At 42.5% G+C, this 17,975-nt stretch overlaps 2 protein-coding genes across 7 annotated transcripts; one reads left to right on the plus strand and one right to left on the minus strand.

The window, feature by feature from the left end:
• Nucleotides 1-476: 476 nt before the first annotated feature.
• On the minus strand, nt 477-13,262 carry mis18bp1 (MIS18 binding protein 1). 2 transcript variants are annotated; one of them, XM_088648084.1, is made up of 17 exons: nt 13,213-13,262; nt 11,907-12,760; nt 10,695-10,865; nt 9,164-9,507; nt 8,468-8,541; nt 7,938-8,068; nt 7,669-7,759; nt 7,348-7,499; nt 6,944-7,116; nt 6,337-6,415; nt 4,415-5,699; nt 3,504-3,673; nt 2,893-3,032; nt 2,594-2,736; nt 2,190-2,277; nt 1,402-1,456; nt 477-1,264 (listed from the first exon to the last, which is right to left on the minus strand). In XM_088648084.1, the coding sequence occupies exons 2-17, from the start codon at nt 12,676-12,678 to the stop codon at nt 1,161-1,163; spliced, it is 3,972 nt and encodes a 1,323-aa protein (XP_088504210.1). In that variant the 5' UTR covers nt 12,679-12,760; nt 13,213-13,262; the 3' UTR covers nt 477-1,160. The 2 variants fall into 2 exon arrangements, with proteins under 2 accessions (XP_088504210.1, XP_088504209.1); XM_088648083.1 differs by having other exon boundaries at nt 4,415-5,972.
• On the plus strand, nt 12,091-16,907 carry LOC148653284 (uncharacterized). Of its 5 annotated transcripts, none has more exons than XM_088648089.1 (5): nt 12,091-12,187; nt 13,973-14,671; nt 15,073-15,276; nt 15,908-16,124; nt 16,452-16,907. In XM_088648089.1, exons 2-5 carry the CDS (start codon nt 14,005-14,007, stop codon nt 16,657-16,659), a joined length of 1,296 nt encoding a protein of 431 aa, XP_088504215.1. In that variant the 5' UTR covers nt 12,091-12,187; nt 13,973-14,004; the 3' UTR covers nt 16,660-16,907. The 5 variants fall into 5 exon arrangements, with proteins under 5 accessions (XP_088504215.1, XP_088504216.1, XP_088504212.1 ...); XM_088648090.1 differs by lacking the exon at nt 12,091-12,187 and adding an exon at nt 13,270-13,358 and having other exon boundaries at nt 15,980-16,124; XM_088648086.1 differs by lacking the exon at nt 12,091-12,187 and adding an exon at nt 13,271-13,358.
• The last annotated feature ends 1,068 nt before the right edge of the window (nt 16,908-17,975 follow it).

The following is a 17,975-nucleotide window of genomic DNA, read 5'->3' on the forward strand; positions in this document are numbered from 1 at the left end:
TGGAAAAGGCATAGAAGCACTTAAGACTCAAATGTTCTCTTCGTGGATTTATATAGGAAAGCTCTTTTATAAACAGATTTGTCATAAAAACCTTTTCTTTAAATCAAAGTTTCCATTATAAAAAGGGCATTTTAATACAAGTTTAAAAAGTCTTCTATAATTACTAATAAAATACACCATTTTACAAACAAGGGTAAAGATTTAGAAAACCATACAATAATGCATAGACCATAACGTATATACAACAGCCAAATAAAAGTCTGAACAGGACAGGAAGAAGAAGACAGGAAATATCACGCGATTTATTGATAAAAGTCCCCATTTTCACAGGTCCATGTTGGGCGTCATTTTAAGAAACGTGTTGAAGTTTAAAACAAGTCTTATTTTGCTCTAAAAAAAATGGTTCTACTGGGTGGGCCTTTTGAGAGATGCAATAGCTATATTTTCTTCCACTCTGGGTTACTGGAGATCAAGACTGGAATTCAAATGCATTTATTGAATATATACACAATATACAGGGCAGAAAGAGATCTGCTCGTGTGCCGAGAGACGAACGAATCTGCGATGGTAGAGGTCTTCTGCACTGAGCTGGGGCTGCAGAGGGGAGCCTGTCAGGAGTGCAGCCTGGGCACTACAGACCACACATCATGAGCTGCAGCTGGGCACTTGTTGGCCCTGGCCAGCTGTGATCTCACCATGTGGCTATGCACTGCCTGGTCCAGCTGTTATTTTACCTCGGGATCCCAGCTGCTCTCCACTGTGATGCACCTAGATGCTGCCTGCCGCTGGCCGCTGGGAGTGGACAAAGCCGACGGCCTGACTGCTCAAGCACTGAAGCAAAGCACCTCCAGCGCACAAATGCTGCACTCAAAAGGCTTAAGAGTGAACTGCAGCTAAGATCACATTAAAAAATAAACGGTGTTCTATTTATCTACTTATAATCTACAAAAAAGAACACTGTCCTTAGAATTAAAAAAGTGGTATATATTTAAGAGAACAGTCAGAATCATGAAAATCCACATCTTTGCTTTTAAGTATGAAAATATTCCACTTGTGTTTTTGGTTTTTTTTTTGGTGCTGCAGACAAAAACGTACAAGCTATTTACATATTAGACCAGGTAAAATGAATCGGGTTAAAATACAAGAATAGAATGCACACATTAGTCATCCATCAGGAAATAATAGTCGTCCTCTGTACTTTCGTCGCTGCCGGGCGGCTGCTCTGCTGTGAACAGCTTCCCGACCACAGACGCCTCCTTTTCACCTGGAATGCAAACGGAAACATTAAAGCAGTGTCACGCCTCAGAAACATCAATGAGAAAACAAGACACTAACATACAAGAAGGGAAAAAAATCCCCCAAATCCAGCTTGATGATCTACACACTCCGAGATATACGTACCATCGAATCGTCTGGCCGCACGTTTGATTGAGGGTGTGGGGATGTGCTTAAAGTCCTGCGAAGAGGAAAACAATACGTTCAGTGACCAGGGGTGGGCAATCCTGGAAGCACTCACTCCATCCTCAGGTCTTAACGACTTAAATCACCTCATTATCGGTTTAAAGGTGCCAATTTGGTCCTTTTACCTAGGTTTTCAGGAGCAGTTTTGAAGACCTAGAAAGCTTGCAGACAGGACAGCCCTGCAGGACCAGGAATGTTTCAGCTGCATGCAAGATGAAGGAAGAATGTATCCTATTGCACAGATTCATAACTCCAAGTCACTAAGTGGCAGAAGCTAGCAGGCGTTCTAGGACTGTTACAGTCAATGCTGATGACCTGCGAGACGTGTTTAACCCCTCCAGTGAAGCCAATGTTTAACTCAATGATGTCATTAAGAGCCGAGCAGGAACGGAAACTGCTGCCACAGCAGCCCTCCGGTGCTGGTTGTGCACCACTATCCTAGTGTCTCACTGCATTGTTTTGAGAATTCTTCTCATCCTTTCTTTCAGACTGATACTTGCTTTTGTTTTTACATTGATCACGCAAAATAGCGCTGCTGAAAGATGAAGGTCATTATATCTCCTCCCTTATCAATTGCCCTGTTCTCCTACTCTGTCCATAACTTGAAATTGGCCTCCATGAGGTATAAATGATTCTTTGCCATGTCAGAATATTGAGTGTTATTAATAGCCAGTTCATATTAACACATCCATCACTGTCCACATGTGTGCTGGTGCCGTTATACATACCTCTTGTGGTCTGATGTTAGCCCATGCCTTCTGCTTTCCCCTTTTCTGCTTTTTCTGCAGCTGATACACATACTTGTCACTGTTTTTTCTGGTAAAAGCAGAGAAACAGAATTAGAAACATTTTTTTCCCCTAGCTGAGTAAGGCTCTTTTTAGCATATGAATCACAGTTTTCCGGGGGGGATATTGCATGGGTTTGTGTCAAGGCAGAGATCGTAACTATTAGCACACGTCTTGAACTAATCTTTAGTGAAATTACTTATTATTTGAGGCAGACCCTTAGTCAGATAGATAGCATAACCGTAATACTTCTGGCTGCCTGGCTATTGAATTCACTTTCTAAAACATCCCCCGGTATGTCAGACATCCGAGAAGCTCTCTCTGTATAATACAGATATCCTCTCACCGGTCTATGGTGCCCAGCATGCCTGGGGTGATGTGCAGGCATTTGGGGGTCTTCACCGAGGACGAACTCGCAGTGCTAGGAGTCTGTGGGTTGTAGTCTGAAAGCTGGAATGCATTGTCTTCATTTCCAGAGAGGGTAGGCAGCTGGAAAAGAAAATGAAAAAAACGGAATCCAGGGTTTTTAAGACTGAGACACATTCTAGGATGCGGAGGATATTCCCAAAAGTATTACACCGCCGTTTAGAACTGAGGCGCTCTGGATCAAAACCATTCATCGGCCGCGGCAGAACCATCACATACCTTCACTCTTTTACTCTGCATCGGAGAGGCGGAGAAGATGTCGTCGTGATCGTCTTTGGCCATCTGGTCCATGAAATTCCGCAGCTGCTGCTTCCTCTTCAGTGTCCCCACCTTCGCATCGATCCGGACCGGTTCTTGTCCTTTTGCAGCAACGGAGAAGCACAAAAGGAGATCAGAACAACGCGGAGAACAAGGCGATGAGAGAGAAAGCTCACGATTTACACAAAATGCATGATTGTTTCACATTTCTGCTCCAGCAATGTTTGTTGTACCTATTTCCTATTAGTTCCAAGTACAAAATCAAGCTAACACAGGTAATTGTGTTAATTAATAAATTGCAATACCGTGATAGGAAAATGCGGAGGTTTGCTAAAAGACAGGATTCTAAGATATATGAGCAACTTTTAATTCTATTATCTAAAAATAGGATCTATTAGTATCTGCATCAGTAAACCTGACTCATAACTCTTTGATTTAAAACTATAGCATGACACTGTAAAATGTTTAAATTTCAGGTAGCAATGTACAACTTAAACTACAGTTCCATGTATATTGCTTCATTGGTGATATACCATATCCTGTACAGGTAAATCTAGCTCATACAAATTTACCCGGTTTCTCCTTTTTGGAAGAGGGCTTCTGCTTTGTTGCTCTGCTCTTCCTGTGGCTCGTGCAGTCGTCAGTGTACTGCTGCTGGCACTCCTCAGCAGAACGTGTTCCCACACACATGGCCACATCCAGCCAGAAGCCTCTCTTGTGCTTTGGTAGAGATGATACTGCTCTGTCAGAGGAAAGTGGAAAGCACTTACAGTTACAGTAATTTGCAATTCATTAGAAGCTGTTATAATGTATTGATTTAAAGCTACTGATACTGGAACACCTGACTGAAAAACAGCAGAGAAAATGTAGGTGTTGATAAACTGGAGGACAGCTGCTTCCTTTATATTCAGTGGACTGTTTGTTTTAGACAATCAGCACTGTTTTAACTAAAATATTCACAGATTTAAATCTTAAATCTACAGAGTGGTGTAAAACTTATCTCACTTGTTATTACAAGCCTAAAAATCCTGTATGAGAAATGCCTCTGAATGCACTTACAGTGTAATTCAATCTCTCCTGCATTCTCCCTTCTCACTGACATTCTTAATGGGGTAGATAACTATCAGGGAGCTAATTTAAGATTTGAATATAGGTACTATGCCTTCCCCAGTTTCCTGAAAGGAGAGGAATGTACCTCTATTCACTGATTGAAGACAATCAGCACTTCACTTTGCGGAGCTGGGCAATCTGTGACATGCTAAAAGAGGAAGGGTCCAGAGGTGAGCCAGTGTACACTTTCTCACTCCCCCTGTGTGTGGTTGCAGGTTTTAATGCTATCAGCGGAGACATACATTTTTTTTTTCTCCAAATCACTTGGGTAAAATAAAACTAATTGGAGAACCTAAATAAAAAAAACTGATGTCCTTATATACATTCAGTGGAAATAGGTCAAAGGTTTCAGAAGCATTTTGCAAGCTCTTACTTGTGCAGCTTTTCCAGCTCTGTCTCAGACCATGCATCACCTTCCTCCTCGCCATCCTCCTCTCTCTCCTTTGCTGCCTTGAGCACTTCTAGGGTTTTCCCTTTAGTAGGTCTGTGCTTTTTTTTATCTGACGAAGGTGTTGGCAACTTCCCATGTACTTTCCCCATGTTATTGTGCGTGTCCCTTGACTGGTTGCCATTATTAAAATCCAGAGGATCTGCAGTCTCTGAAGCTCTGCTGCCATGTGAACGGGGCTGCAGATTTAAAACATCATGCTGATCAGAAACAAAGATGTCCAGCTCAGGGTCATGTGAAGCTTTCTCATGCTTTCTTGTGCGGTTCTTAGAAGAACTGCATTTATTTGGGGTTGACTTTTTTTTTGGAGTCAGCGTGACCTTTTTGTCCAGATTTCGTACGCAGCTCTCTCTATTTTTCTGTACGTTTACCACCTCTGAGTGGTCCCTTGAGGCTGCTCCATATTTTTTGATACCTTCTGCGCCTGATGCACACTCTTCAGACTCTGTTTCCTGCATATTCCACTGTTGTTCAGGTTGAATTCTCTCAATGTCAGGCAAATGTCTTCTTCTTTGAGAGGCTGATCGTGATCTCAAGCTGCGTAATCCAATTGAACAACTTGTTTCAGCCTCCAGTTCTTGTAGCTGTTCCCTACTTTTAGACCTCAAAATCCGCTGAGGCTCACTAATGTGTTCTGAACCTCTTTTTTTACGTGAGGAAGACCTCAATCTCCAGGTACTGTCTGTGTCTGAATTGCTTGTTTCAGTCTCCGATTCCTTTAAGCGTTTTTGAATTTGGTTCTTTTTCATCTGCTCTTGGGACATATAATCTAAATTCCTACGTTGTGAGGAAGACCTGGACCGTAAGGAACGATGCATGTTGGAGCTGCTCATTTCAGTCTCTGATTCTTGCGAGCATTTCTTGCTTTGCTTGTCTCTTTTAAGCTCCTGGGCTGAATGGAGGTCCTTTGTAACCCAATTTTGAGACACAGACCTGGATCTCGGCACAGAGTTTGAGCTATGGCATGTGCTCTTAGAGTTAGACTTTTCCTTTTTGCTGGACAACGCTTGTAAGGGAAGCTCGACTGGGTCTGCAACACTGGTGAGGCTGCAAGCAGATGATCCCTGTTCAGGGTTCTTATTTGTACTGTGAGGGGCATGTTCCCTCAAGTCTCTTTTCCTGGATCTGCCCCTTCTGTGGTGCAGTTTCACTTTCCTTTGAAGGACCACATTCTCCCTTTCATCAGCACTGGACTCTGTCTGCTTGGCTACTGTGAAAGACACATTAGTGTCACTACCTGATAGCGCACTGTCTGTTCCCTCTGGCTTTTTGCTGGTACTGGGAGAAGAGCTTTCTGAACCACCCCTCTTTACAAACTTTACATTGTTTTTTGAGCATCTCTCTTTTATCTGTTCAATGGTTCTGATTGGTGTCAGAATCACAGTTTGTGGCTGCATAGATTTGACGCAGTCCAATTTTCCTCTCCTAGTGTTGTGCTTTTGGCTGTGGGATGCAACAGTCTTTCTCTCGTTGTCACCATGCACTATATAAAAAAAAGAATCACAAACTTCAGTATAACAGCTGCACTGCATACAGTTGTGGAAACCCTTAAAAAGATGAAGAATCATTTAGTACAAAAAGTGAACTAACGAAAGATCAACCAGTTTCTGCAGTTCAGTTCTTCCCTATGCACAAATGCTTACAGACACTTAGAAAATGCAAATGTTATTAATATGTGAAGTCTAATGTGTTTTAAAGAAACATAAACATATTGGAAAATATTTTTTTCCTGTCGTAAAATCCACTCCTATAAAATTGGAAAAACTGACCTCTGCACCTTTTCATTTCAGAGTGAAGACTGTGCTTTTTGATGTACTATTTAAACTCCTTACTGCCAGAAACCTTACCTTCACTCTCCTCTGAGTTCGTCTGAGGTTTCTCTGTGCTCTTACTGGTCGATAATTTCTTTTGGATTCCCTTTGCAATCTGCATAAGCAAGGTCAAAGTTATACTCTACATGTTTACTTCCAAAACTCATCAATCACTCAAACGATAACAGCATCAGAAATCAAGTCCAGTGAAGACCGGCATCACAATCAAGAAACAGCAAAGAATATCAAATACCTCACTGATCCTGAGCAAATTACAAATATGATCGGTGTCTTAATACTATCAAAGAAAATAAATGCTTATAGAATCATCCTATAAACAACTTTCTTTTTTTATACATACATAAATTAAAATAAATATTTTTCAGCATACAATAGCTCTCACTACTAAACTATGAAAATGGATTCAAGGTTTAATTCTGCACCCTGTTTTGCTAAACAGCATTGCTCTACTAATTTATTGCTTTAGATTGGAAACCCAAGATTCAGATATGAGGACTACTGTATAGCAAGCTCACATTCGCAAAACCTAAAAAGCAAACCTTGAAACCACTTTCATGCATTTGCAAGTCCATCGCCCCCTTACAGAAGAACGAAACCAGGATGAAAAAAAAGGAGCACGTACACTCTGACGGAGATGGCGTTCCAAATAATCGACACCTCCTTCGTTAAAGACCAGATTCATTTGTGAATCCACAAACACCCTCTCGCCCCTCCAGAAGTCCATTGGCGGTTTGACCAGTCTGCCACTGCGAGTCGTGCGCAAGTCACTCTGCAGCAGGCTGCTGATGGAAGCATCTTTAGTGGGGGGTGGGGGAAACAGAAAATGAAATTATTTGAGTCAGAAGTTCTGAACCTAGAAGCTAATTGTTACACTTTAAAAAATGACTTAAAAGGGGGATTTTGTGGACATTGGTGTGGTCCCTGGTATTACATGGCTGCAAGAGAAGGTGGTCAGCTGGACAGGGCAAGTATTGAAATGCAAAATCTGACAACTGGCGACTGCTTCAAACGAGACCAATAACTTACTGGTGTCCTCGGTCTTTGGTGTGGTGGACTTAGCCTTAACCAGCTGCTCCTGTTTTTTAGGTGGAGCCTTTTTCCGAGATGCCAAGGATTTCTCCTCATTCTTTCTTTCTCCTTCCTTTGGATCCTGTATGTTTTGTGTCTCAGCCTCTGCACTGGATTTCAAACAGAGGCCTTATGAATTTCAGTTCAAAGGTGCCCATCTCGCCATCAAAATGCCCGAAGAGTGTCGCACTTTGCACTAAATCTGTATATTATGGTGTGGCTAGGGAGAATCTCCTTCTCATCTATTTACACAAACCAAATCTCAGATCTCTAGCTTACCTTTTCAATCTAAGAATAAAGTCCTCAATGTAATCTTTCCACTTTTCTGGAAAACCAAATAAAAACTTTTTCAGGAATGATCTCGGCAGAGCTGAAACACACAAAAGCAAAGGCAAACCAAGAGATGAATCAAAGAAAAATAGCTCAGTTTCAAATAGCAGCTCTATTTTGAAAAATTAAACTATTTCATAGTGGAACAAGTAGGGGATGACGCCATCACCTGATTTTGGTTGAATTCAAGATCTTAAATTATTTAAACATTCCCTTACCTTTAGAAAGTCGGGTATCCATGCACATTTTTCCTATTAACACATAAATGCTGCCACTGATGGTCCTCAGAATGTTGTATTTGATCCGTTCTGCAACCAAGTTGCTGTGCCAAATAATCCCATTCATGTCCCTAAACAATACCGAAGGAGCTTAAGGTTAGTCTTGGTCAATACCCTATGGAAAGGGCAACAAACAGAGTATGAGACCACAAAGCACAAGTCAGATTTAATTTAATACAACACCTCATGAGAGGATTTGGATTTAGCCCTTGAGAGCTGCAGACAGCTCAGGTTTGCTTCCACCCTTGCTCCCAGCTATGTCACTGAATTTCATTACTTACAACCGTAAAAGATTAAACAGCTGTAAAGTCTTAATCCAGAGGATGACAGCACCTCCTGAAACATCTGCTGAACTGCAGCCCCCAAGAGGGGCAGAGGTGGGCACCCTGCTGCACAGCAAGCCACACAAAATCTTTACAATCTAAAGCAATCCGATTCTCCACACTCAACCACACATACTTAATACTTACACCCTCTGGCCTTCCACACACACTCCATCGCTTAGGATTCTGATGCCCCACTTGCGCAGCCTTATATGCGTTTCCTGAAAAAAGCAAACAAGAAGAAGCCGTTGAAAGTCTTGATTGTGATGCTGCTTTTAAGTGCTAATGAATACATAGCCAAAATGGGAAACGCCAGAATCACAAATCTATTCCTCAGTTAACACATATATATATACACACACGTAATAGGTTTATTCCCTCTTAAGGCTCCACGGCTGAAACATTGTTTTCTTTCTTCTCTTTTCAGCAGGGAATAAACCTATTACTTGTTCTTTTGCAGCATACGCATGCTGATGCAGCTACCCACCTGAAATATATATATATACACACATGCCACAGATGCACGTGTCCAATTAATACACAAAAAGCAAACGCTCTTTGAAAATCCCCCCCCCATCATAAGACTTGGAAATTTTCTGCTGCGGTCGCAGTCCCGGTTTTGGTGCAGAGAGTATGCGTTCACATCAGACTCTTTGAAAACAGTTATACCATCAGCACACATAAAACCAGAATAAGCAGAGGTCATTCCCAATATGATTTCAGCTTTGCAAGTGGCACCACCCTCCCTCCCCCGAAATAAAATATTGATAAAAACTCAAAGAACGTTCAGACTAGCAACTAGATTTGTCGAGTGATTCTGAGAAGACAAAATAAGTTACTAACAGGAAAGTGTGGGCCATCCTGTGGCTCGACGATCTCCTGTTCGCTCCGAGGCTGAAATGTGGCTTTCCGTTTCCTAGGAAGGAAGATCCTTGGTGACTGGAGGAGGATCTGGTTCACCTCGAAGTTCTGGACATTGTCATCACAGTCATTGGTAGATTCAGTACATGAAGACGAACTGTGACTTGGCCCAGCGCCTGTTGACACAGTGGTGCTCTCTGCGATGGTTTCTCCTTCTGTGCTGGCATCATCGGTCCCCGGCCCAATGGAGTCTGATATCTGGGACATCTCATCATCTCCATCTTCCCCACTCATCTGCACTGGGTTTATACTAGATTCCTGAAGTCCTGCAAGACAAATCACAAACCCTTCGTACCCTCAGTTAAAGGTAATAGTAATATTACCTCAGTAATATCAGTACGTTTGTACTTCTGCTTTATGTAGAACTACACAAGCCACCATCCTTTTATTGCTCCTTGGAATCATCTATTTTTCTACCATATACCTAGAACTCCAGATACAATTACCAGACCTGCTCAGGGAAAAAAACAACAGAAATAGATTTAATAAAAAAGAACATTTGGCAGTCCGGGAGCTCATGACAATTTTTATCCGCTTACACTTTCCAAAACCTTTCATGGGCAAAGTTGAGGTTCCATACAATTGGATGACTAATGTATTCACTCCTGGAAAATTCATTCATCCACAAATAACACAATGGCAGTTCACAAAAAAAACCCAACATTTTGGACCGAAAAGTTTTTATGCTTTACCGTTCGTAATGAATGTGTGCATTACCTGAGAAAGGATGTGGAATTGAGGGTTGTAAGGTGTAGTTAACACAATTGAAAAAAAAAAATTGGAGACTGTATACCAAAAACCTAGCACAACCCCTCTACCCCAGCGTAAGATTTAGGACAGCATACACTCGCCTTTGGCTCATGCACTTATTAGAGCCCTTCATTACCTTACACAGTGAGATCCACTGAGTCTTACAACAGCGATTTAAGGAGCGGTGCATCTCTCACTGAAGGCACTGCACGGTACACACACCCAGTGGAAAAGCAAGGGAGTCACTAGGATGACTAAAGCAAACCAAACACCCAGTTTTATACCAGTGCAGGAGAAGATCCCAGCTGCAGCTGGCTTGCGATGTAACGGGTTCGAACCAGCAAAAACTGGGCTGTAGGGTTTGAGGTAGAGCATCCCCATACTTAAAAGGCACCAAAAGCCCACAATGTAGGTGGTTTGTGAATTATTTTGTTCTGTACCGTGAAGAGCAAAATCTAACATTAAAAATTATTTTTCTTACAGACAATAGCTACACTGGACTTTGATTATAATCCTTTAGGCCCCAATATTAAAGTTGAGTGCAGGTTAGTCATGAAATAGTAATTAAAAGGCAATAGCTAACATGATTAGAAACTAAAAATGAAAAACCTCAACTGAATATAATTCCTATAATATAAGGATTCAATTATATAAATGAACTACACCTGGGAGGAAATTGTTTTAGGAACAATTGGAAACTGACCTCCATGTGTCAAGTCCGCTGTGGCCTTGATTTGATTTTCCTCTTGTTGTTTCTGCTTTCGCAATTCAATTTTCCGCTTCATCTGGGCAAAGATCTTAGCCGGAGACTCCTTTGGGAAATCATCTTTTTTTGTACAAGAAAAAGCTGGCTTCTTAATAGGAACTGTTGGTACTGTAAAGTTAAAAGTGAAGATGAAATCACTTAAAAAATTCAAGGTCTATCAAACAGCATTACACTTGCAATTCATCGATTGATCTTTTCGTCCGAGTTAAACATCAGAGAGCCTCCCTCTCCAATTTCAAATTAATTGTTTCCATATTTATTTATTTGGCCAGCAGCCATATCACCCTGCATCTCACAGCTGGCAGCCCACTGACGCTCAAGCAGGTGTGAGCCTGGTCAGTACCTGGAGGGGAGACCTCCTGGGAAAAACTAAGGTTGCTGCTGGAAGAGGTGTTAGTGGGGCCAGCAGGGGGCGCTCACCCTGCAGCCTATGTGGGCCCTAATGCCCAAGTATAGTGATGGGGACACTATATGGTAAAAAGGGGCAGTCCTTCGGGTGAGACATAAAACTGTGGTCCTGACTCTCTGTTGGTCATTAAAAATCCCAGGTTGTTTCTCAAAGAGTACCGGTTTAACCCAGATATCCTGGCAAAATATCCATGTCTCCTTTACAAAGCTTTATCTTTACTTTATTCACGGCCTCCTAATAATCCCCATCTCTGAACTGGCTTCATCACTCTGTTCTCCACCCCACTGAGAGCTGGTGTGTGGGGAGTGTACTGGTGCACTATGGCTGCCGTCACATCATCCAGGTGGGGCTGCACACTGCTGGTGGTGGAGGGGAGTCCAGATTACCAGTAAAGTGCTTTACTTTTAAGTGTCCTTAAAAGTACTGTGAAAGTGTAAGGAATTCTTATTATATTTATTGCAAAACATTCTGAGTCCATTTCACTGAAACTGGCTCACACTCCAGAAAGCCTGTGCCTGACTGCAACTTTAATTACAGGGTGTATTCAGGCCCACAACCTATACAAGTAACCCTTACATACGTTCAAGCAATCATAACAAGCCACACCAGAGGAAGAGTCTTCAAGATGTCTGTGAGGAAATAAAAAAAAAACTTCCCAGCGAGCACATCAATCACAAAAGGAAGTCCTAATAAAGAAACGATTTGAGAAAAATATTTTAAATGGTAAAAGTAAAACTTACCGATAAAGACCACGTTCTTCTCATTGTCCTTCTTCGTGGGTGCTTGACTGACTTCCTGCTCGCCACAATGACCGTCTGCAGCACGGGGCGGCACCGGATTGGACCCAGTAGCTGTTCTAAGGGGACTCCGGGTGACTCGGTCCGGCACCAGTCCGAAGGCCTGGACTGGCGTCCGCTCGGCCTCACGCTGGCCACCCTTGCGGGGTGTTTGGCAGGGGTGACGTCTTTGGGAAGGGGTCAGGATAATCGCCTGGTCCTCCGTCTCTGCCGTCGTCCGAAAGGTCTCGGGCTGTTCCCATTCCCTCGCGACGGGGAAACTACTTTTTCTATCCTTGTCGGCCTCCCGTGACTGGCCGGCACTCTTCCCCGCTGACGGCGTTCTCTGGTCGAAGTGGTTTTTTATTCCTATATAAAACTTTTTTACAGGCGTTTTATTTTCCTTCAAACTCTCCACAAGGGATGGGTTGCCCTTATCTACGCGCATGTTGTTGATACTGCGGGGTTGGCAGGGCTGCGTGTTGTAGTCGTGGGCTCCACACATCACAGTGGAGATCCTGGCTTGTGTCGGCGTCCGATTGCTTGTTGGTCCTACAAAAACGGGCAGAACGTTCGGAAGCAAAACATTCTCTTCATCCGAGTGGTCGCTCTCCACCAGTTTCAGTAACTCCTTCACCGGAGTGAGAGCATTGGGTGGGATTTTGCTCAGTGGGATGGATTTGAAAGTCGACCTTTTCCCCGTTTTATCCGGTGTTCTCGATGGCGTTTTAAACATTTTATAAAAGATGTTAAGACGTTTTATTTCCTATGGCTTTTCCTAAAGGAATCCAGTTTTTCCAGGAATCAAGTCACGCGTTCTAGATGCAGAAAAAAACGTAAATGAAAATAAAGTATTTTTGCAGGAACGAAAAGCTGTCAGATGACTCGTCAGTTAACCAATTACGTTAAAACGTAAAGTAGATAAACTCCGACACTTCCACCCGCATCTGTTTACCGGTGTTCAAAATTCTTGTTTGGGGGAACAACAAAGACATATGTGAAATTCGCAGTAGGATGTTTAAAAAAATAAATAAAAACAAAGGTTAAAACCGACGACATCATTTTACACCGGAATTAGCAAACAGCAATAACCGCCCATTATTCTCTTTTATAAAACATCTACCACATTCATTTATTCATTTGTAGGCAGCAAGAAACATCGCTCTAAAATAATAACTGGATTTAAAAAGAACATTACGCTGTACAAAAAAAAACAAAACAAAACAAAGCCATGTGTAATCTCCAAATAAAATTGATAGTCTATACTTACCACATCAAATTTTGAATATTACACACGGACAGTGGATTGGCTACCGATTTACTAGTACATCACTTCCGGTTAGTGAGAAGTTGTGGCGTGTGTTGATGACGCCGCGGAGAGCGACGAAATGCAGAAGCCTTCTTCGTATTGTAAATGTATGTGAGCATCGACTTTTGCGGTTACACTAAATGGATGGTTTATACATTCATACGCATTATATTAGATAGTTAATGTTGACAAATTTCATACACTCAATAATCGAAAAATAAAGTTTACTACACTGTATTATCATTCGGCGTTGCCAGCCTTTTAATGTCCTGGCTAAATTGTCGCTGTAAAAGTATTTTTTCAATTAGATGTTGTAGGTGTTCTTGTAAAAAAACGTTTTTGGCAGTTTGAAGACAAGTGGGAATTTTAGAGAGGATACTATTGCTGTGTCACATGGTAGGTTTCTCTTAGGAATCTGGTAGTTGTAGTCATCAGTCCTCACGTTTCATTCATTTGGATTCATTCAAAAGCAACTCAACATTGTAGCATCTCCCTCCATGTCAAATCTCGTGTCTTTTTTATTTTACCGTCTTAAAAACGTATTCTAATCGTGTTATTGTAACTTCTGTCTGCTATTACATTTAGTTTCATTTGGTTTTTTTATTTGAATTTATTTTTGTCTTTGTAATATGTAATATTGCATTTGATTTGCAATAATAACTTCAAATGCAAAACGCTAAGCCCCCTCCAAAAAAACGAGTAAACTGACGATGTTTTCCAGGAGGAGACCTGGTTTGTAGATGCAGCCCAGCGATGCCTGTGTCAGCTCTCCAGCTCCCCCAGGAAGTCTGGGTTCATGTCTTCAGTTTCCTGACGGACAAAGAGAAAGGGGATATTCGGGCGACCTGCCGGTACTTCAGGCGGCTGATAGACCTTCCATCCCTGTGGAAGAGCAGCCCGGCTGTGGTGAAGAGAATCAGCGCCGGCAGCTCGGGGTTCTGGACGACGCTGCGCAGAAGGAGGACGGGTTCTGTGCTGGTGAAGGCGGGCGTGACCCAGTGGGAACAGCTGGCCACCTCATTGCCTTGGCTCACGGCCCTGGCTATAGAGCAGTGCCGGAATGACAGCGTGCTCCAGACACTTCAGAGATTCAGGAAGCTCAAGAGGCTTGTTATGAGGGGTTTCCACTGCACTTCCACACTGCCCAGTCTCCTCGCCCCCCTGCAACAACTCACTCACCTCACCTTGTGTGAACCACACTGCTCCCAAACAGTGGAGCTGATAGCCGGCGTCTCTCAGCTAACTAACCTCAGATCACTAGTTTTCCATGAAGGTTTGAAACCCATTCCTAAGCAGTCATTCCAGGACATGTTGGGGCGCCTGCCTCACCTGAAGGAGCTGTCTCTCAAAGTTGAAACTTCACCTTACCCCCTGCCAGCTGACTATTTTGCTCTACCCAGGGTGGCCCCTGAAAAGACAGGTCAGGTCGTACTGCTTCCCTAGAACTGCAGCATTGTAAAGTTAGATCAGTAGAAGTATTTCCTTTATCACGTCATGTGTCTAAGTATATAGAAAGATAGCTGTGAATGGATGAATTAACCCTTAATTTTTTCTGGTTTCTGCACAGATAATTCATGTGAAATTTCCGTGTAGCCAATGAGCTTCATCAGCAGGGGTAGCCTGTAGATCACGTTGCCCATAAAAATCACCAGCAGTTCCTTTTTTTTTTAAGCTTCGGTTTACCTCCTCTCAGGTTGTTTGTTGGCTGGTGACTACAATAGCATGTGTTATTACAATAGCATTTTTGACATCTTGAGTTGAACAGAAGTCTTATTTTACCTGTCTGCAAAAGAGATTCATTTCTGCTTTCGATTGCAACAGAACCACATGCTACTAGCCTCGGGTTGACAAGGCTGGAGCTCCTGAACTACAGGGATTCTGTTCTGTCCCAGACGTCCATAGAGCAGCTGTCCAGTCTCCAGAGTCTGGCCATTTACTTCCACCCTGAAGCAGTGGCCTCAGGGAGTTGTCACTTGGAAACGTTAGTGCGTGAACTCCCATGTCTGACGGAACTCACAGTTGCACGTAAATGTTTCACTCTCACTTGTCCATCATAATACCTGTAGAGCACACAGTGGTTGGGTTCAATGGTAAATCTGTTTTCAATGTTAGGCCATTTAAGTACGAGGTTTGAGAATAGTGACCCCAGTCTTGGAGAAACAGAATGCAACAGGGCTTTATATCTCCAGAATCTAAAGAGCTAGGAAAAAAGATATTATCAGTCAAGCCATCTTGTCTCCTATATATGAATCCCTGTGCTCCTGTATTGGTGGTAGAAAACCAGAAATCCGACAAAGCATTAAAACCCGTTTTGAACTGTAGAACTGTTTTGTTCTCCTGCGGCTCCCATTGGCGTTGGGACCTAAATAAATTCTGCCTCTGTCAGACTTGAGAAAAATTAATCCACTTCTGTATGTCGTTCATTTAAAGTGAACAATGGCAAAACTAAAATGCCATCATGTGCACAGTTCTTGCCTGCATTAATTTGGAATTTTGAGGGATTCTACAGCTTTCCAATATGAGAAAGGGAAATAACCATTTAACTGTGGTTAATATATACAGTTCAGCAACAGTGTAAATTATATTTATTTGCCGTATATTGTCATTATATGTTAATTAATGCTTTCCAAGTTGCTTACAGAATTTGTATTCCTAGGTGGATATCCCTTCAGTGTGTATGTACGGTCAATACCACCCAGTCTGAAAAGCCTGTCCTTGTCCAGAGTAGCTGTCAGCGCAAAGGACATGAAGACTCTGGGCAGCCGGACAGCAGGCCTGAGGCACCTTCAGATGGACATGTGTACCAGTGACAGGCAGTGGAGTGTGCTGGACTTCCCCCAGCTCTTCCCACAGCTACGGACTCTCCAGCTTCGGTAGCGCTTTCTTCGAAGCTTAAGAATGCTACATTTCACATTCTATGCTTTTGTTCTCAGTTACATGCGTGTATTGTACCTAGAAAGTGGGTTGTTTCTTGTGCAGTACTGGTGAAACCCGTTAAGGCGCATTGTGTTGTAGTAATGATGTAGGTAATGCTAGGAAGAGCGGAATGATGGGTAAAAATGAACGTCCAACATTCCACCGATTTAGCCAAAAAATAAAATGGTGCAAATTGGACGTGTAAACATTAACCCTCTATAATTCACAAGACTGAACATTTACTTGCACAGATGATGACAATCCTGTGTTGGGTGTGGTTCCAGACACTGTAATGTGGCTGTGGAGGAGCTCGTGGGCCTGGCTAAGCTGCGCCACCTGGAGAAGGTGGCGGTGCTGGATGCCCACCTCTGTGATGGAGGCACTCTGCAGAGGACGTTCCAGAAGCTCAAGAGCCTCACCGACAACCGGCTGCAGATTCTGCATTCTCTCCTCCCGCCGGACCCCATGGCGTGCTCGTGCGCTCGACTCTGACACCACGCTGACAAGGTCTGTCTTCGATAAAAAGCGCTTCGCAGCGAGCACGGACAATTTTCAACATCCACATCAAGATCCTTCGCAAGGCTTGATTTTTTTTACTGTTATTACTAAAAAAATAAGTATAACCTGCTGTGCATTGGTTGACTGTGAAAGGTTCAGTTCCTTCTTCAAATAAAGAGCAAAAACTAACACCCTACATTTCCATACTGTACTTTACCTTAATTAAAAAGTTGTCTTTACTATTCAAATTCTAATGGGCTTTTTCTTAAGTGATATTTGAAAAATGTTATGCTTTTTAGAAAGATGATGAGGGCAGAACACAGATGATTAAATCATGTGCACTACATAATAATAATACATATATTGTGCATGTATAGTGCTTTTCGTCCCAAGGCCTCCTAAAGGGTTTCACATAGAGGAAGACCCACTTTATCTCCCACTTAAGTGCGGCACTCATCTGGTTTGTGCAAGGTAGCCATTCTGTGCCAGTAGCCCCACTACACAGCAGTTCGGGTAGAGAAGTAGGGAGGTGGGAATGAGTTCCCAGATTGTGTTAAGACGATAATTCAAGGAGGTCAGATTGTGCAAGTCCAGAGTAAACATGACCAAGGACACTGGGGTCAACAGTTCTCCTCTAAAGGTCACTGCCTTGATATCTTTAATGATCAAACAGTGAAGACCTTAATTGTACTCATCTGTTGGATGACATTTCATACAGTATAGTGGCCCCAGTCACCATACTGGGGTGTTGGTGTAAAAATCATGGTATAGAAAGGGAAGTGTTATCTGCTGGTCCACCAACACTTCTTCAAGCAGCAACCTGATTTTTCTTAGAGCTCTCCTATCCCAGTTCTGGCCAGAGCCAGCCCTTGCTTAGCTTCTCTGGTCAGATTACAATGTGACAATGCTGCTATGCTAAGAATCCAAAGGATTCTGATATTATTTTCAATATCTACTTTTGTCTCAGCCATTATTTTGTGTCCCTTGCTAACTGGTGGTGTGTCTGGCCTTTGCATCGTGGGACATAATCAAAAGTTCTTTGCAGCCACACGGGGGCAATAGACACACAGGGAAGCAAGCTCCTCTCTTAAAATTACTTGAATAAATGTCAAAAGGGTACACAGCTACATATGCTTCAAATATTTGATCTTCTACCATGAGATTGCTGCCAAATGAGTTTCACTGCATTTTGCTCCCCTAGGTGGGTTTTAAGCATATTTGTTGCTTTCTGATTTTAATATTAAAGAGGCAATTTGTTTTAAATCTCATATTCTTCCCTCCTGCTCAAAATAACCTGCATTCTGTTTACC

Source organism: Lepisosteus platostomus, chromosome 10 (genome assembly GCF_059453375.1).
Source record: "Lepisosteus platostomus isolate fLepPlt1 chromosome 10, fLepPlt1.hap1, whole genome shotgun sequence".
NCBI classification, from domain to species: Eukaryota; Metazoa; Chordata; class Actinopteri; order Semionotiformes; family Lepisosteidae; genus Lepisosteus; species Lepisosteus platostomus.